Below are 20,927 nucleotides of genomic sequence, written 5' to 3'. Positions count from 1 at the left end.
TTTTTACAATCTATTCCTGGCTACAGGGCGACATCTAAAAGATCTCTCTTTACCTATTGACAGAAATGATTTTGCAGAGGGTTACACATTGTATGCTTTCAATTTATCACCTGATGATGACACCTCAGGAAATCTGTCTGTGGTGTCCCAAGGTAACCTCAGGCTGGAAATGCGTTTCCGTACACCTTTAGCCTGTACAGTTAGCATGATTGTTTACGCATGCTCTGATTCAATCTTGGAAGTGAATGCCCGAAGACAGGTCTTAGTGGATTATTATTAAGGACCTTTGAACAAAGACATGAATACCCAAGAGTTGGACGGGCTCATGAGCCGCTTGATTGGAAAACAATTTTGTGGAGTGTTGGCTTGTGATGAATTACCTATGGAGATATGGTCTGAGAGGCCTGCAATGTTTATTGTCAATACCCATCCTAAACACATGCCTGGTGAACATTGGCTAGCTATGACATTAGAACAGGAAGGTGGACGAAAAATCTCAACTTTTTTTGATTCCTATGGCTTTCCCCCCGGTTTTTCACATTTCCCTAAATCTATTAAAGATTTTTTGACCCTAAACGGTACAAAGATCTACTACAACATCAAACAAGTGCAAGATAACCTTTCCACTACATGCGGTCACCACTGTGTATTTTACCTGTGCCAAAGAGCCCGGGGAGTTTCTTTTGAAGATGTTATGTCTCTTTATAAGGATGATTTAAGAAGTAATGATAACCTTGTATCTTGTTTTGTTAGAAAATATCAAAAGTGTTCAAATGTGTGTCCTTTAAGAACGCGTAATCAAGGCGTATGCTCACGTCATATGTTTCAAGAATGCCACAAATGTTAACTTGCTTATTTTCAAATAAAAAATTTATTGAATTTAATCATAGTCATTCAAAAGTCATTTTCAAAAGTCTAACCACGCCGAGAGATCGGGTTTAGGAAAAGGTCCTGAGACGTTCATGGGAGTAAATGAGTTAGCATCATCGCTTTCATATGGGGCCGGTGTCGTTGGGGCATCTTTAGGGGTGCTGTATCTCGTTGAAGGCTTTTGTTTTAAAGCTTGAATCTGTTGACGAAGCTTATGGTTGGGTACACCGGAGAGGGGGATGTTGAGGATTGCCAGGGCCTTAAGAAACTGACGCCAGCCGGGAGGCCTTCGGTCATCAGCAACCTTGTGGGCAGCCGTGGTACTTTTAAGCAAGTCCTGCATATGGGACCCCCTAACCACAGAGCCCTGAAGGATAAACTCTCCAGAGTCGTTCCAAGCAGCTATCCCCTTTGAGTCTTTTATCTTGTTCATAATGTATTTAACATTCTTCCTGTTACGTAAAGGCACATGTGTCAGTAGGTCATGCATAACTTTATCTTCAAATGGCATTTGAGCTTCACCCGACATATTATCGCCACTAGGTAAGATCGACGGTACAGGCCTTACAGGGGCATGGCTATCGTTAGGTTCGACATCTGTTAAAGGGTCCGGTAGGGAAAGGGTTAAATGGTTAGTCTCTCTCTCCCCTTGCTTTACCCGAGTCAAATACCTTTGCATTAGGTTTGTGTATTTTTGAATCTTATCATAGGGGTTCAATCCTTTTCGGTTCAAAACATCCTTCATGGCCGTATCCAAATCATTTTCCGCTGTTTGTCTGATATCTTCAGGACCCTGCATTTGTTTTTTAAGTCTATCCAACTCTTGTTGAGGCACCAAGTACATTTTAGTGGCCATCACACCCACGTGTTCAACCACCACGTCTGGCCGCAATAAGGCTGGTGATGAAGGGCACGGCTATACTGAGTAAAGGTAGAAGAAAACCCCCAGACTGTTGTATACTATGTCTTTTCTTTTGAAGACTGGCCCTTTTATTGGCAAAGAGTTTGATCGATGTCTTTTGTCTCCTTAATTTTTTCAATTGGTTCAGGGTGAGTGGAATGCGTCCTTTGAGAAGATTCAAAGCAATCTCACATAGGGCTAATATGAGATCTGAAGAACAGCGACCCAAGATGGCCTTCCGTTCTTTAGCTGTAGAACCTACTAGCCTTCTCAAGAGGGGGAGGTTTCTTTTTAAACGCAGAGACATAGCGTTTACTTTTTAGGAAGGTATGCAGCAGGCCTCTCCCCCGGAAACAGCCCTGTACGTAGCCTAAGGTGTTCTGGAGTATTTGCTTTTAAATCCACGATTAAATAAGAAAATGGCTCTTTGGTAGCGTCCTCATAGCTCTCCATAAAGTATGATTTCCGTCCAGGGTACATCTGCTGAGCTAGAGTGCTAATTTGCAGTTTGTCTCTAGGATTTTTAAACAATACCATGTAGTTGGCATTCAAGCTAATGGTCCGACTATTTTTACCTTGGTGAAACACATTCTGGACCAAGTAAAGCACGGACAGGTTTCTATGATGAGTATATTGGGTAAAAGCTCGTGCAATTTCAGGGTGTTCGCTACCAGCAAATAGCATATCGTCCAAAACCAGCAGATTATTTACATGTGGGGGGAGAAGTTCATCATCAGACAGAGAATCGGGTATTCCTTCAACAAACTTGATTTTTATTGTCTTCAATAATTCATCATACAGAGGTTGGTAACATGAATAACACCATACAATATTGTCAGGCTTTTGAGATAACACATGTTCAGAATTCTCTAAAATACTTTTTACAAAAAAAGTTTTACCACTGTTTGAAGGGCCGGCAATTAATGCTGAAAAAGGCAATTGTAGCCGGGGGTCAAAACCCTCGACAGCAGTCATAATATCTTAAGCTTTAAGACACACTGGGGCTTGTAGCATAAGTCAGTAGCCAAAGGGCAATGTGGTACCGTCAGGCAATAGCTGTCTCTTGTCATAGACTACCCTGAATCTTTTAGTGAGTGGTGCGTTTCTTAGATGGAACCCCTTTTTATCCCTCACTATTTTGTTGTAGGAGCTCAAAATCTCCAAGTCACTATTCTTGTCCTTTACGAACCCCTCGACCAAGCGCGTGATTGATTCCAAGTTTACACGCGGTGCATTTTCATAGTTTTGAGTCACGCCTTTGGCTTTCAACACCACGTGATTGGCTTTAGTCCTAAAAGCATAGCTTTTTGGACCACATGAGGACCATTCTGTAATATGGTCACCCTCTTCGAGTTCACTCGTTAAACCCCCAAGATAGTTGCTAAGTGGGGGGGTCCAATCCCCCGGTTTGCTTACATAGACCACAGAGTCTGTGTCGTGGTAAAGAACCCGCCTCTGAAGCTGTTCCATGAGGGTGTACAGTTCAAGGCGGCCATAGGCTGTGGTAAATGCTGCAAGAAACACATTTACATTACCCGGGGGTAGAACCCACTTTTGGTGGCGCCTCCATTGCACCAAGGCAATGTCTTGACTCAAGAAGGAAAAATGTGAAATTTCGTATTGGTCCGAAAAAACAAATTCCAAAAATTCTTCGGGGTCTTTAATGATCGAAGTTGTTAGCATATTGCATCTCTGCGCTAATTTCCCCCAAAGGGAGTTCAAGTACAATTTCGACACATTTCTTTTGGTTTTGTTGACCTCTATTCTGTCAGGGTCAAGAAGTATGCCTTCTCTGTCATGGTAGTCTTGAATGTACTGGTCTTTACTTTCTTGATCTGTGACCGATGCAGGATAGCCTGAAGCCATCTGCTTGCATCTCAAGAAGGTTTTGATGTACTCTTTAAAAAGTGTGTCTGATTTCCTGGAAAAGTTCCACACTTCAAAGATTTTGGCCACACGATACCCCTTCTCTAAAGCCTTAGAGAATTCTACAGTGACCCATACACCGGTCAGGGCTCTTTCTTGATCTGTGTGATCACAGGGGTTTTCCTGGTTGTGGTTTTCACAGCATGTGCGACAAAGGGGAAAGAAAAGTTTTCCTTTAGGACCCTTGTAAGGCAACACAGGTATAAACAGCCCCCTAGGAGGGTAGACAGTCGCTTTGATTAAACCAAAATAATTTTGGGGTTCGTCAAAGTCGCTGTGAATAATTTCAGGATGCCCTATAGGATAGAATGAGGAACTCATTACATGAGGATATAGGGATGTAAAATCTACATAGCCTATTGTCTCGTCGGGTTGAGCTACATAACGCAATGTCAAAGCATTGGTCCGGCCTCCAAACAAGGCCTGTCGCGGTTCCAGGGGCTCTGGAGGGTCATAATGGGTAAGGAAGGCCTTAACACTAGGATCTGCCTTTTTGAGGGCTGTCCATTCGTGCTCCCACAAAACCACAACTTTTAACCCGTAAGTAGCCTTTAAAGAATTCAGTTTGTCTTGAAACTCTTGGTACATTTCCCCAAAAGTCTTTTGGGTTAGGACACACAAGGTGTGGGGGACAAAGCATAATTTACAACCGTGGAAGAAACAACCGTTGTACTCATACACTGTCTCAACCCCGTCAATCTGTGTGTATCCATCTACATGGTAAGGCCCAAAAGCCTTCTCCCCCCGATTCAAAGCATGTTGGATAAAAATATCTTTATCCTGGGCCAAGTACTCCAACCATTGAATGGAACCACTAGAGTAGGCCTTGAATTGGCGTCGGTAGTTGTCTGGCGATGGGATAGCTATAGATTCAGGAGTTAGATAGTGTGTACGATAGGTTTTCATGCACGCTGATGCAATAGTTGTACAGCTCCAGGGGTCAATGCCCGCATCTTTGATTACCTCTTCTCTGAATCTGAGGCATCCTTCACGAAGTATAACAACGTCATTGTCACAGTATGATTCCATCTCTTTATGGAAATCAAAAGTGCCATGTCTTACGGTCTCGTACCATGTCATGAATCTCTCACGCTCTTTGGGAGACATTTGATCACACCCGTACATTTCGGGGGCTGGATAAGATCCTATATAATGTAGATTCTCCTCAGATGTGAAGAAATGAGGGAAATAGCCTTTGACAGAGTTTTCAAAACCCAAGGCCTCTGGCATTTGAGCCAATCTCATGGGTAAGAAGCTTAAGCTGTCAATGTATCTCTGTTTGAAGGCGGGGTCAACAAAGCATAATATTTTACTCCCTTGAGCTATGACACTGGGTGCCACGCCTTGCTGTATCAAAGGGTTCAGAAGCAGATAGGAGTCATAGGCCCTAGCATTGTGAGCTATAAACGTGAAGTTTCTGTACTGGGCTTTTCTAAAATGTTTTAGAAAGAGTCGGGCACAATCGGGTCCCTCGGCCGACCATTTTTCACCCTTGAAAGTCATGGTTGACACAAAAATAGGCAAATGAACCCCTGATTGCTGAGTTGTCTCAAAATCATAAAACACATATTTCTCTGTATGTTCATCTTCAGCCAAGGGCTGAATGTAACACTCATGTGTTACTTCTTGAACCGCTTCCGCGTCTCTGCTTTTCAAAGGACCTTTACAGATTGGGCAGTGTATAATTCCACAAACATGAGGTTTAGGGCTATCTATTTTAAGGTTGTAATTGCAATGACATTTTGGACATTTCTTGTTAATGTCACAACTGCTTACAGATTTACATGCCTTGGGATGCCATGTTTCAGTTTTGTGTTTTTCGTAACAGTAGGCCGAACGACATGTGCGGTGACAATCCGCACAGGGGGTCAAGTTTAGCGGCTGCATAGGGCAATGTTTATCCAGACATACTGAACAGTTGTAACGGCACGAGTGCCCCCCCATGCGTGTGTAGCCGGTATGACAGGCTGGACAGACATATGGCGCGCCTAAAAAGGCTGTGATGTTAGTTACGGCATAGTAATGCTCATTTTGCACATAAAAGTACATAGTCTTAGGATGTGGTTCGGGTATATTTTGGAACTTGAGGAGAGCGTCATTAGCCCTACTGTGGTACAAAACCACAATCTTGATGTTCAGAAAGTTTTCAAATTTGACTATGTCTGAGAAAGCCACAGCATCCTGTATACCGAGACCCACCGCAGTTTGTAGCTCGAGAGCTTTATGTAACGCGGCTTGATCCGTACATCCGGGGCTGAGTAAGTGGGCCAAACCTATGGCAAAACATAGCTTATTACCTGGATTGTGAACGTTTATGAGATAGGCCCTTTTATTGCTTATGATTTCGGACTGCATTAAACTCTCGAGCTTTCGTCTCTGACCCCCGCCCCCTTGTGGTTGGCGTACTAATTGTACTACAAGTTCGAGGGTCCTATCTGCTAGCACGTTTAAATTTGACTGTACAAGGCGTTCTAGCAGTTTAACAAATTGTTCAAGCTCTGCTTCACCATTCTGTAAAATAAGCGATACCTTGCTCTGTAGACTGTCTCCACAAATTTCCAACTGTAAGAGATCCCTAGGTTCGCTATAATCTCTGATCCTAGCTAACAGTTCATTCAAAGTGTCCATAAGCATTACGTAAAACACAGCATATTCCCGAATCTGACCCCCCCATGCGAAATTGAAAAACTGGCGAACCTCAATATTGTTGAATTTATTTCGACGCAAAACATGTACACTTCGATCAAGACCTCCCCCCTCCAGATTTACTAGGCAATTGTCCAACTGTTCAAAAACATCGTATTGGGTTTCAGACTCTTCGGACATTGGTGTTAAAGGCTGATTTATAGGTGTCTGGGGTGCCGAATTAAACCTAGCGCTCTCGTTCTGTACACTGATCTCAAGACCGCCCCCCTCCAGATTTGCTAGACATTTGTCCAACTGTTCAAAAACATCATATTGACTTTCAGACTCTTCGGACAATGTTGTTAAAGGCTGTCTTAGAGGTGTCTGTGGGGCCGAATTAAACCTAGGGCTCGCGTTAAGCTGGGTAATTAGAGATATGATGGTTTCGGGAATCTGTGTTAACATGTTTTCCTCGGAAGGCCCTGACTCATTCATACGTGTAATAATGTCTATGAGTTCGGAGGGAATCTGGGATAATAGATTTTCATCTATTGTCATTATGTCAATTACCCCCGAATCATTCATATGGTTAACTATATCTTGGAGCTCTGTAGGGATCCTGGCTAAGAGTGTTTCAATTGTCTCACTTTGGTCTATAGGGGGCGCCATCTGTCTAATTAAGGATGTGTGTGTGTGTGTGTGTGTGTTTACATGTGTGTTTTTTAACGGCGGTATTTGCTTGTTTTAGCCCTAATGTTTTTTAACATACGGGGTAGCTCGCTACGCCAGAATGACACATCCTGATTGTATTGATGCTCGAGTAGAATACACATGCGCCTCTGGAGTAGAGCCTTTCGTGATTTTAAACCCAGGGTAAACGCTTTGAAAAAACGTTCTTGGTCTATTTCAGAATCTGCTGTTTCCCCCACAGAATTGGCCGATTCAAGAAGGTTGGCAGCTTCACAGAACATCAAATCGTCTACCTCAGAAATGTCATTTAAATCTTTGACATCATCAGGTTTCGCTGGTGTCTTTGGAGCCTCCTCGGGGATGCTTGTCTGGGCATCCTCCGATGTTTGTGCGTTGTGTTCATAAGCCGGTGAGGAGTCTGAAATAAAAATAATACATACACAAATAGGTTATTAACCCTAAAATATGTTAAAAATGCCAAATACATTTCAGATATAAGCCTATATATTAACAATACATTAATTAAATACCTCTGCTTTTTTGACGAGGGCTGTTCTGAAGAAGCTCTGAAACCAGGGGCTGTTGTGTTTGTTCAACCTGTATTACAACATCTGCAGGTCCGGTAGATGGGGAGCCTGAAAAAACAAACAAAAAAACAGCATTAGGCCTTGTTTTAACATATTCCGGCATAAAAAAAATATATAAATATTAAAATAATAATATATATAAATAATAATATATAATTGATTCATACCTAGTCCTTGGAACGACGTCTCGTGAATATCGGCCAAGTAGAATTGTTCGGGTGAAGCGGAACTGTGGATCTGAGCACTAATTATCCTTTGGTGTTTAGAAATATGGGGGACAACGTTGTCCTGGCCAAGGGGAGTTGACCTGCCGTTTAAAGTCTCTGTTCGCTGCTTTTGGGTAAATACATCCTGGGAGTAGGGCAGAATTGTCTCGTAGTCATATGCTTCGCAGAAACCGTTCAGGCTCCATAGGGCATCGTTTAACCTTCTAGGCTTTAGGTCCTCTGTAAACATATAAAATAACTTTTAATATAAGATGCCCACACTTTTTGTTTTTAAGGTATAAATATTTTTATGTATGGAATTCTTGGAGCTTACTTACGTTGACAATTCAGGGCAGGCGTTTGTTTCGGAGCCCCATGGGATGATTCGAGCTCAGTTATACCTCGGAGTATCTGCGTGAATGCTTCAGAATCTATAAAACATTCGACAATATTAAAGCTATAATCACTTTAGCTAATATTGCCTTGTTATACGGTAAGCATACTGATCCTAATGATTGTTTAATATTTCTATAACATCCCACGCTTTTCAAACAATTCCCCACAACAATCAAATCTAATAAAGATTTATTTCAAGAACTCACCTTGCGATAGATCCATTAGACTGTTTTCCCCGATTATCTTTTTTAACGCTTCAGTCCGATAACGATTCTTGGAGTTTCTGGAGGTGCTGTTTGCATCGGAACTAAAACGCTGCTAACATTGCCCATGGTTTCTAGCGCTTTTGTACCCTACGACCTAGAGAAAAACCCCTGAATGATTTTTTTACATAGCATTTGGGGTTTGTCGTTTTTTTTGGGCTATACCCCCGCCCATGGTATATTTGACACATTTCAAACACATGGTATTGGGTGTGTCTAAACATTAGGATCCTTTTGGAGCTTCTAAAATCTCCGGGGTGCTAGCACCTAGATGCATGGGGGTGTGTTGTTCTCGACATCGCTGGGATGAATGACTTTTTAGCCCACCTAAAAAAAATAGTTTTATGAAAGGCCTTTAAGATTAGGAGTCGTAAGACACAATATTATTGTTGGGGGGTAGGCATCTGTTTTGCAGGCTAGTGTAAACCTTGGTTTCAAACGACCCACCAGGCATGCATGGGTATTTTTTTAACAAACAACCCGCCCCCCTTTTTCTGTTTTTGAAACACACACACACACACACACACACACAGCCACTACAGAAAACTCCCTCACGCACATGCGCGCGCACATGGCTTTTTCCGCAAGATTTTTCTCAGGGACAGACTGCGCTAAGAGTGAACAAACGCGAGAGTTCATAACGTGGTGAGATTCTGATTTTAAAACCATTTATTTCATTCAAAATATTTAGTACATACATTTTATATCGTTACATTCTTAAGGTATTTTACGATGCCTTTCTTACAGATCCTGGGAGCTTATGCAACCAACCGCAATTGTCCGTGTCGAGTTCACCCTCAAAAGGCAAGGCTCTCTTGCTATGTCCATCAACACATGGTAAGTTTTCACTCCAGGGGTAGATCCGCCGTCGGGCCTTTTGGTCTTGACTCTGTCTCAAGGAAAGCCTCGCCCAGCGCTTTAACTGTTCCCCATTTTGGAAGAGAATGTCCAGCTTATTCATAAGTGTTATGAAAATTGGATAATCCACCCATTTAAAACTAAACACAGGAATAAAAAAGTTTACATGTTTGCGGGCTCTGGAAGCTACCGGAGAATTGACAGACTTTGTAGCATTAGCCTTATCATAAAGGTCACAGGCTAAAATTGTCACTTTGTTGTCAGGGCTATAGTCCATTGAAGCAATTCTTAGAGCCTTGAGATCACTGCGGCCGCAGACCTGTTCTTCCAACGCATATCCTGGCACATTTGTAACACTTAGGACCTGTTCAATTTTACAAAGAGCCAGCCTGATGTTTAGCCATTCTCTCATCCCCAGAGCCGGGGGAAAACTCCCAGGTTTTGCAGGATAAAGGGGTTTGGGTCCACGGTCTGTGAATATCTTTACCGTAGAATCCTCCGGGTGGAATATGTAAGACATGTGGCCCTCACTCGTACCCAAAAATCCTTTAAAACATTCTGGAGCTTCACACAGAACTTCTTCAAGGCTTTGGTCACTGGGTTCATGACAAGCCGAGCATAACATCCCTAAAATTGGCATAGGTGTCATTTTTGTTTAATATTCAGGGGGGTTATCATGTACAGTCTTAAACAGGTATTGTTCAGCGGCTTTATAAGGGGCCTTAACCAACCCAAACCGTGAGAAACAGTAACAGGTTGACCTGACACATGGTCACTTACTCAACCCAGGGCATGCACCCTTCTACATGACATAGGGTCATAAATCATTACATAGGGTCATAAATCAGGCTTGGGTCATCAATCATTAACGGCCTGTCAAAGGGACCCTTACTCACCCCATAGCCCCCACCTAACCAGGCTTGTCTATCAGGCTTGGGTCATCAATCATTAACGGCCTGTCAAATGGACCCTTACTCACCCCATAGCCCCCACCTAACCAGGCTTGCCTGACCAGAAGACATGCACACGTCATCACTACATAGGGTTCACATAGAGTTCACATAGGGTCATCAATCAAAATTTTGACCCGTGACATCTACTCTATTCTCTCTGCCGAGCATTCATATCAGGGACTGAAGAGACACTGTGGGATGAGCGATACATTTTCTTTCTAGACCTGCTCTTTCTGAACTAAAATACACACATATAGACACTCCCATTCCCAGATGGGACAAGACTGTAATAATATCAATATCCCAATGCTTATGCACACTCAGACGCATTGTTCAGCCAGTTCTAGTGTCATTTATTTCTCTACATGTTTCCATTATTATATATATTTTTGGAACGTATACCTATAAAATCAATGAGAGTTACAGAACCAAGATGTTTCATGCATGTGCTTATGCACACTCAGACACATTGTTCAGCCAGTTCTAGTGTCATTGTTCCTGCTATCAGTACCAAGCCTCCAGATTCTACAAGGGCTCAATACATTCTCCTCCTGCCAACCCAATCTCTCACAGACACGACACAATGTGGAAGGTTGTGATTGACTGGTCGATCAGTGTGTGCGTGTCTGTCTGTCTGTCTGTCCGTCCGTCCGTCCATCCATCGGCGTGTGTGTGTGTGTGTATGTCCGTCCGTCCGTGTGTGTGAACGTGTGTGTATCCGTCCGTCTGTCCGTGTGTGTGTGTTTGTGTGTGTGTGTGTGTGTGTACGTGACTGAGTGTGTAAGCCACTGTCATAGAGATCTTTCCAGGAATAAGATACTTGATCTACAGTATCTTACCCACAATTCTTATCTGTCCTTTTCACAACCTCTGAGCCAATTATCAAAATCACTCTACAATAATCTCCAGTTATTCCCCATTTACTGCAGTCTACAGAGTTGCATATCCTACCGTATGCCTATAGCATCACCATCATCTCTAATAATAACTAGGGGAAGGGGGATACCTAGTCAGTTGCACAACAGAATGCATTCAACCGAAATGTGTCTCTCATATTTAACCCAACCCCTCTGAATCAGAGAGGTGCTGGGGGTGCTGCCTTAATAGACATCATCGGTGCCCAGGGAGCAGTTGTTGTTGGGGGTTAACTGCCTTGTTCAAGGGCAGAATGGCAGATTTTTCCAATTGGCCAGCTCGGGATTTTAACTATTGACTTTTCAGTTACTGAGATTGACACGGATCTAGGATTAGTTTATCCTCCCCTAATCCTAACCTTAACCACTAGAGAAAACCACAAACTGACTTTAGATCAATGTCGAGGCATGCAATTTTATGTTGCTCCGTAATTACCTGACTCTTAAAACAAAACCACCTAAAGGAATGTATTTAAGTATTTCCTGATCAGACTGAGACAGCAGTTGCCCCATCTGACCAGGGGGGAGGGAGAGAGAGGGAGAGGAGGAAAGGAAGAGAGGAGGGGATATGCACGCAAGCACTGGTCAGTCAGGTGGAGAAGTGAGAAGTAGCGTTATCGATTTCTCGCTCCGCTCCAGTGTTCATTCAATACGGTTAGAGACAGAAGTATTCTCCATCCTTTCTCCCCCTCCTCCCCGTCTCCATCACTGTACTGACCTGAAGTGTTCATTCAATAAAGGGTTAGAAAAAGAAGCATGTTCTCCATTTCTCCCCTTCTCTGTCCTACCTGGGATCCCCGGGCACCCCTCTTGTGGTCCCATTCAGTCTGTGAGATCATCTGGAGACGAGAGAGAGACACCAGTTTAGAGTGCATTCACCATTACCCTCCAGTCTACTACTGTATTACAGTATCTTCTCCTCTATCATCCTCCACTATCTCTCCAAGCCCCCCCCCCCCCCTCTCCGCTGAGGGCTAAAAATAAATGTGAGGCGGTGCTGATGAAGAAAAGAGCGCATTACCTACGCTTGCAGGCTTCATCTTCATCTACGTCCCCCTCTCATTCCTCCCTTCTATTCCTCTATTCAACACTTCCTATTTTGTTCAACAAGGCTTTAATGTCATTTCACAGTGAGGCTGGGGCGTACCGAGTCTTTCAGCACAGCATAATGGCCTCTGCCAGGCTAAAACTTTAATCACTCTAATTAGCAAATAGACAACACACAGTACTAACATACACACACACTAACCTCCCTCCTGAAGGCACGCCATGCTAAGTGCAGGCTCGTTTACACTCGCATCGCAGAATCAACATCACAGCATCATTGCCATTTTACTGACAGATACAGAGACTAGTTTACCTTGGCATAATCTTCATGGTAAGGCAGGGGCAGGAGAATTATTATATATTTTTATTTTATGTAACCTTTATTTATTAAACAAGTCAATTAAGAACAAATTCTTACTTAAATTGATAGCCTACCAGGGAACAGTGGGTAAACTGCCTTGTTCAGGGGCAGAACGACATATTTTTACCTTGTCAGCTCAGGGATTCGATCCAGAAGCCTTTGCGGTTATTGGCCCAATGCTCTAACCACTAGGCTACCTGCCGCGAAGAGGGAATCCATAAACTGACTGAAATATACAGTAGCTTGAATATTCTCACTGTTTGAACCGATGTACAACAAGGTGAACGAGTCCCTCTAAAATCAGTTATATTGTCTCTGATTTGAGTATCTGCTTGCGGGGAGCAAAGAGGTGTCCTCGTATTATAAGTGTTCAGTCTTTTGCAGTCTGATGGGGCGACTTAACTCAGCTGTTGAGAACGAGTCCTGCATTGACTAGCTGACTGTGTTTGTGGACGTCCGGCTGTACGTTACCTACAGTAACATTACGTAACACTTCTTGGTGGGGTCCTCACCCAGATTCCCATTACGCCACAAACTCAACCACGATTATTTTAACACAACCTTTTCAAAAAGAGAGAGAGAGTCAGTGGAAACAACATTTATTTATAAAAGGATAATTCCGATACTTTTTCTCTGGGTGTTGTTTTTTTGCCTCTTCCACTCTTCCGCGAAGAGGAGAGGCTGGTACTGTAGTCGTCTCCCTCCCTCAGTAACACTGACCCCAGTCTTTGTCCTGAGTCCCCTTACCCTAACCCCTACTAATGACAACTCAACGCCAGTCAAGCCCCTTAACCACCACTCAACATCCTGGTTAACTAGACAGGTGTTGTATCTACTTAATACAGCTGGGGATTTTTTATTTATTCTGCTTCTAGTCCACATATGTGTTCTCTCCCTCTGACCACACTGTAGATAGCTGCGTATGTCGTTACGATATATATACACACATAGGTTTTAAGACCAGGAAACATACAGAGAGGCTAATGATCAGAGAAAGACCCACCTGATCTTCTCCGTGGTTGGATGGTGAGTCTCAGCCAAATGCCCATTAAGTGAACCAAGTCTACAATGGAGGCTATGTCTGACAGCTTTGAGCTTCTCTCATCTGTCAAAGACTTCTCTCAAGTGTCAACATTGTTTATGACTGTTTTCCTAGACTTCCAATAAAAACCTACAGGTCTATATGTTATATTATGGTCTGGCTGGGCTGTTTTCCTAGAAGTCCAGCAGAGTAACTTTAAGTAAAAAATAGAGGGCAGGGACTGTACCTTTCATTTGATTGAGTTCTCTGGTAAAATCATTAGAGAAGTAGCATTTGAAACAGAGCAGTGTTCCTTTCCATGGTTTAGGATTTTAAACTGTTTCCAGTTTTATCCAGGGACGCTTTAATGTATCGTATAAATAATAGAGTCATTTAGGAGACACTTTTCTCCAAAGTGACTTACAGTTGACACATGATACAGTAGCCCACTATGGAATCAAACGCACTATACTCCAGTGATAGAGACTGTGTACTAGTCACGACACGCTAATCAACTGAGCCATCAGAACCAACCAGTTCTAAACAAGTTACCAGTAACAGAGTAACTGGGTCCCGTGTGGCTCAGTCTGAGACCCGTAATGGTAGAGCACGGGCGCTTGCAAAGCCAGGGTTGTGGGTTCAATTCCCACGGCGGACCAGTATAAAAATGCATGCACTGACTACTGTAAGTCACTCTGGATAAGAGTGTCTGCTAAATGACTCAAATGTAAAGAAGAAGTCCCTGGTCAGAAGAACAGGAGACATTGGACCACCACTGAACCAGAGGGGATTGAGTAAGCAGTGAGTGTACAGCTCATGAAAATCTAATGAGCAAACAGAGAGCCTGATATGTCCTCCTACTAACTCTCTAAGTGTTGTGTTCATTTAGACAGAAAGAGAAAAGTAGAGCATTAAAGAACTCTCAGGGAGGATGACAAAGGATGAAGGGAGCATGATAGAAAATGAGGGAGGATGACAGAGGATGGAGAGGCAGAGGTGCAAACGAGAACTCTGTTTGTCTGTGTGTTATTAAATGACAGATGAGGCAATCTACCTAATAAGAGGATGATGATGCCGTGTGTTTAATTTACCATGAACAAAACACCAACACTGGTAATGACTCTCTCTTCTCTCCAGTCTCTCTCTCAAGTCTCTTTTTCTCTCTCTACAGCCTCGATCTCCATCTCTCTCGCTTCAGTATCTTTCTTTCGTCAGTATCTCTCTCTCTCTTCAGTATCTCTCTCTTCACTATCTCACTGTCTCTCTTCACTATCTCTCTCGTTCTCGACTCTCTTCAGTGTTTCTCTCTCTCCCTCTCTTCAGTATCTCTCTCTTTCTTCAGTATCTCTCTCTCTCCAGAATATCTCTCTCTCGGTAACTCTCTCTTCAGTACATCTCTCTCTCTCTCTTCAGTATCTCACTTTCTCTTCAGTATATCTCTCTCTAAATTCAGTTCAATTCAAGGGGCTTTATTGGCATGGGAAACATATGTTAACATTGCCAAAGCAAGTGAAGTAGATAATATACAAAAGTGAAATAAGCAATAAAACTTAACAGCAAACATTACACTCACAGAAGTTCCAAAAGAATAAAGACATTACAAATGACAAATTATGTACACTACCATTCAAAAGTATAGGGACACTTAGAAATGTCCTTGTTTTTCGAAAGAAAAGCACATTTTTTGTCCATTCAAATAACATAAAATCGATCAGAAATACAGTGTAGACATTGTTAATGTTGTAAATGACTGTTGTAGCTGGGAACAGCTGATTGTTAATGGAATATCTACATAGGAGTACAGAGGCCCATTATCAGCAACCATCACTCCTGTGTTCCAATGGCACGTTGTGTTAGCTAATCCAAGTTTATCATTTTAAAAGACTAATTGATCATTAGAAAACCTTTTTGCAATTATGTTAGCACAGCTGAAAACTGTTGTTCCTGATTAAAGAAGCCTTATTTAGACTAGTTGAGTATCTGGAGCATCAGCATTTGTGGGATCGATTACAGGCTCAAAATGGCAGGAAACAAAGAACTTTCTTCTGAAACTCGTCAGTCTATTCTTGTTCTGAGAAATGAAGGCTATTCCATGCAAGAAATTGCCAAGAAACTGAAGATCTCATACAACTCTGTGTACTAAAAAACATGAAAACATCACCGAATACAAACAGTGTAGCTATTCCCTCCGCAAGGCAATCAAACAAGCTAAGCGTCAGTATAGAGACAAAGTAGAGTCGCAATCCAATGGCTCAGACACGAGACGTTCAGTTGAAGTCGGAAGATTACATACACCTTAGCCAAGTACATTTAAACTCAGTTTTTCACAATTCCTGACATTTAATCCTAGCACAAAAGCAGTTAGGATCACCACTTTATTTTAAGAATGTGAAATGTCGTAATAGCAGAGAGGAGGACTTATTTCAGCTTTTATTTCTTTCATCACATTCCCAGTGGGTCAGAAGTTCATATACAGTGCCTTGCGAAAGTATTCGGCCCCCTTGAACTTTGCGACCTTTTGCCACATTTCAGGCTTCAAACATAAAGATATAAAACTGTATTTTTTTGTGAAGAAACAACAACAAGTGGGACACAATCATGAAGTGGAACGACATTTATTGGATATTTCAAACTTTTTTAACAAATCAAAAACTGAAAAATTGGGCGTGCAAAATTATTAATTGTGATACAGTGAATTATAAGTGAAATAATCTGTCTGTAATCAATTGTTGGAAAAATGACTTGTGTCATGCACAAAGTAGATGTCCTAACCGACTTGCCAAAACTATAGTTTGTTAACAAGAAATTTGTGGAGTTTTAATGACTCTAACCTAAGTGTATGTAAACTTCCGACTTCAACTGTATGTGGCAGGGTCTACAGTCAATCACATATTACAAAGAGAAAACCAGCCCCGTCACGGACGGGGACTTTGAACATCCAACGGAGCACCATTAAATCCATTATTGAAACATGGAAAGAATATGGCACCACAACAATCCTGCCAAGAGAGGGCAGCCCACCAAAACTTATGGACCAGCCAAGGGGGGAATTAATCAGAGATAACCCTGAAGGAGCTGCAAAGCTCTACAGCTGAGATTGGTGTATCTGTCCATAGGACCACTTTAAGTCGTACACTCCACAGAGCTGGGCTTCATGGAAAAGTGTACATAAAAATTAAAAAATAAATAAAAATAAGCAAACACTTTGCCAAAAGGCACGTGGGAGACTCCCCAAACATATGAATGAAGGTACTCTGGTCAGATGAGACTAAAATTGAGCTTTTTTGGCCATCAAGGAAAACGCTATGTCTGGCACAAACCCAACATCTCTCATCACCCCGAGAACACCATCCCCACAGTGAAGCATGGTGGTGGCAGCATCATGCTGTGGGGATGTCTTTCATTATCAGGGACTGGGAAACTGGTCAGAATTAAAGGAATGATGGATGGCACGAAATACAGGGAAATTCTTGAGGGGAAACCTATTTCATTCTTCCAGATATTTGAGACTGGAACGGAGGTTCACCATCCAGCAGGACAATGAACCTAAGCATTCTGCTTAGGAAACATTCGAGTGGTTTAAGGGGAACATTTAAATGTCTTGGAATGGCCTAGTCAAAGCCCAGACCTCCATCCAATTGAGAATCTGTGGTATGACTTAAAGATTGCTGTACACAAGTGGAACCCATCCAACTTGAAGGAGCTGAAGCAGTTTTGCCTTGAAGAATAGGTAAAAATCCCAGTGGCTAGATGTACCAAGCTTATAGAGACATACCCCAAGAGACTTGCAGCTGTAATTGCTGCAAAAGGTGGCTCTATTGACTTTGGGTGGGTGAATACTTATGCACGCTCAAGTTCAGTTTTTTTTGGTCTTATTTTGCATCTTCAAAGTGGTAGACATGTTGTGTAAATCAAATTTTACAAACCCCCCAAAAATCTATTGTAAGGCCTCCCGGGTGGCGCAGTAGTTAAGTGCGCTGTACTGCAGCGCCAGCTGTGCCACCAGAGACCCTGGATTCACGCCCAGGCTCTGTCGTAACCGGCCGCGACCGAGAGGTCCGTGGGGTGACGCACAATTGGCCTAGCGTCGTCCGGGTTAGGGAGGGTCTGGCCGGTAGGAAAATCCTTGTCTCATCGCGCACCAGCGACTCCTGTGGCGGGCCGGGTGCAGGTCACGCTAACCAAGGTTGCCAGGTGCACAGTGTTTCCTCCGACACATTGGTGCGGCTGGCTTCCTGGTTGGATGGCGCTGTGTTAAGAAGCAGTGCAGCTTGTTTGGGTTGTGTTTGGTAGGACACATGACTTTCAACCTTCGTCTCTCCCGAGCCCGTACGGGAGTTGTAGCGATGCGACAAGATAGTAGCTACTAAACAATTGGATACCACGAAATTGGGGAGAAAAAGGGGTAAAATTCAACAACAAAAAAAAAAATATATATATATTTTAATTCCTAATTTTACTCTGCATGCATTATTTAGTGTTTTATGTTGTACACAGAGGATATTTTTGCAGAATTCTGCATGCATAGTCTCAATTTGGTGTTTGTCCCATTTTGTGAATCTTTGTTGGTGAGCAGACCCCAGACCTCACAACCATAAAGGGCAATGGATTCTTTAACAGATTAAAGTATTTTTAGCCAGATCCTAATTGGTATGTCAAATTTATGTTCCTTTTGGTGGCATAGAAGGCCCTTCTTGCCTTGTCTGTCAGATCGTTCACAGCTTTGTGGAAGTTACCTGTGGCGCAGATGTTTAGGCCAATGTATGTATATTTTTTTGTGTGCTCTAGGGCAATGGTGTCTAGATGGAATTTTTATTAGTGGTCCTGGATACTGGACCTATTTTGGAACACCATTAGTTTGGTTACTGTCAGGGCCCAGGTCTGGCAGAATCTGTGCAGAAGATCTAGGTGCTGCTGTAGGCCCTCCTTGGTTGGTGACAGAAGCACCAGATCATCATCAGCAAACAGTAGACATTTGACTTCAGATTCTAGTAGGGTGGGGCCGGGTACTGCAGACTGTTCTAGTGCCCTCGCCAATTCGTTGATATATATGTTGAACAGGGTGGGGCTTAAGCTGCATCCCTGTCTCACCCCATGGCCCTTTGGGAAGAAATGTGTGTGTTTTTGCCAATAACCACACACTTGTTGTTTGTGTACATGGATTTTATTATGTTGTATGTTTCCCCCAACACCACTTTCCATCAATTTGTATAGCAGACCCTTATGCCAAATTGAGTCGAACGCTTTTTTGAAATCAAAAAGCATGAGAAGTCTTTGTATTTTTTGGGGGGTTGTTTGTTTGTGTGCAGGGTGAATACGTGGTCTGTCATACGATAATTTTGTAAAACGGCATTTTGACATTTGCTCAGTACATTGTTTTCACTGAGGAAATGCACAAGTCTGCTGTTAATGATAATGCAGAGGATTTTCCAAAGGTTGCTGTTGACGCATATCCCACGGTAGTAATTGGGTTCAAATTTGTATCCACTTTTGTGGATTGGGTTGATCAGATGCCAGAGCTAAGGATGATGTTAACTTCTTGGATATAGGGGGCGCTCTTTTAATTTATGGATAAAAAAACATGCCCGTTTTAAGCACAATATTTTGTCACGAAAAGATGCTCGACTATGCATATAATTGACATCTTTGGAAAGAAAACACTCTGACGTTTCCAAAACTGCAAAGATATTATCTGTGAGTGCCACAGAACTCATGCTACAGGCGAAACCAAGATGAAACTTCAAACAGGAAATGAGCAGAATTTTTGAGGCTCTGTTTTCCATTGTCTCCTTATATGGCTGTGAATGTGCCATGAACGAGCCTAAGCTTTCTACCGTTTGCCCAAGGTGTCTGCAGCATTGTGACATATTTGTAAGCATATCATTGGAAGATTGGCCATAAGAGACTACATTTACCAGGGGTCCGTCCGGTGTCCTTTGTCTAAATTGGTGCGTAATCTTCAGCTGCAGGCATTTTCCCATGGGATTCAGAGGAGAAAGCACACTTCCACGAACGATATATCATCGAAGAGATATGTGAAAAACACCTTGAGGATTGATTCTAAACAACGTTTACCATGTTTCAGTCGATATTATGGAGTTAATTTGGAAAAAAGTTTGCCGTTTTGATGACTGAATTTTCGTTTTTTTTTGGTAGCCAAACGTGATGTACAAAACAGATTGATTACTCCTACACAAAGAATATTTTTGGACAAACTGAACATTTGCTATCTAACTGAGAGTCTCCTCATTGAAAACATCCGAAGTTCTTCAAAGGTAAATTATTTTATTTGAATGCTTTTCTTGTTTTTGTGAAAATGTTGCCCGCTCAATGCTAACGCTAAATGCTACGCTAGCTATCAATACTGTTACACAAATGCTTGTTTTGCTATGGTTGAAAAGCATATTTTGAAAATCTGAGATGACAATGTTGTTAACAAAAGGCTAAGCTTGAGAGCTAGCATATTTATTTCATTTCATTTGCGATTTTCATGAATAGTTAATCTTGTGTTATGCTAATGAGCTGCGGAGATAATTACACTCCTGGATACAGGTTTTTTTCATAGCTAAACATGATGAACAAAATGGAGCGATTTGTCCTAAACAAATAATATTTTTGGACAAACTGAACATTTGCTATCTAACTGAGAGTCTCCTCATTGAAAACATCCGAAGTTCTTCAAAGGTAAATTATTTTATTTGAATGCTTTTCTTGTTTTTGTGAAAATGTTGCCCGCTCAATGCTAACGCTAAATGCTACGCTAGCTATCAATACTGTTACACAAATGCTTGTTTTGCTATGGTTGAAAAGCATATTTTGAAAATCTGAGATGACAATGTTGTTAACAAAAGGCTAAGCTTGAGAGCTAGCATATTTATTTCATTTCATTTGCGATTTTCATGAATAGTTAATCTTGTGTTATGCTAATGAGCTGCGGAGATAATTACACTCCTGGATACAGGTTTTTTTCATAGCTAAACATGATGAACAAAATGGAGCGATTTGTCCTAAACAAATAATATTTTTGGAAAAACTGAACATTTGCTATCTAACTGAGAGTTTCCTCATTGAAAACATCTGAAGTTCTTCAAAGGTAAATGATTTTATTTGAATGCTTTTCTTGTTTTTGTGAAAATGTTGCCCACTCAATGCTAACGCTAAATGCTATGCTAGCTATCAATAATCTTACACAAATGCTTGTTTTGCTATGGTTGAAAAGCATATTTTGAAAATCTGAGATGACAGTGTTGTTAACAAAAGGCTAAGCTTGAGAGCTAGCATATTTATTTCATTTCATTTGCGATTTTCA

The 20,927-nt window shown here is 42.0% G+C and overlaps 1 protein-coding gene across 1 annotated transcript in view; it reads right to left on the bottom strand.

Annotated features, from left to right (window-relative positions):
- LOC109864610 (cGMP-inhibited 3',5'-cyclic phosphodiesterase A) overlaps positions 1-20,927 on the bottom strand; it is a 119,034-nt gene that overhangs the window by 59,265 nt on the left and 38,842 nt on the right. The window contains exon 2 of the mRNA XM_031797888.1: positions 11,978-12,028. Coding sequence (XP_031653748.1) covers positions 11,978-12,028 — 51 coding nt within the window. The remainder of the gene's footprint in view (positions 1-11,977; positions 12,029-20,927) is intronic.

Source organism: Oncorhynchus kisutch, linkage group LG19, assembly GCF_002021735.2.
Source record: "Oncorhynchus kisutch isolate 150728-3 linkage group LG19, Okis_V2, whole genome shotgun sequence".
Lineage (NCBI taxonomy): Eukaryota > Metazoa > Chordata > Actinopteri > Salmoniformes > Salmonidae > Oncorhynchus > Oncorhynchus kisutch.
This window is presented reverse-complemented; position numbering and strand designations above follow the sequence as displayed.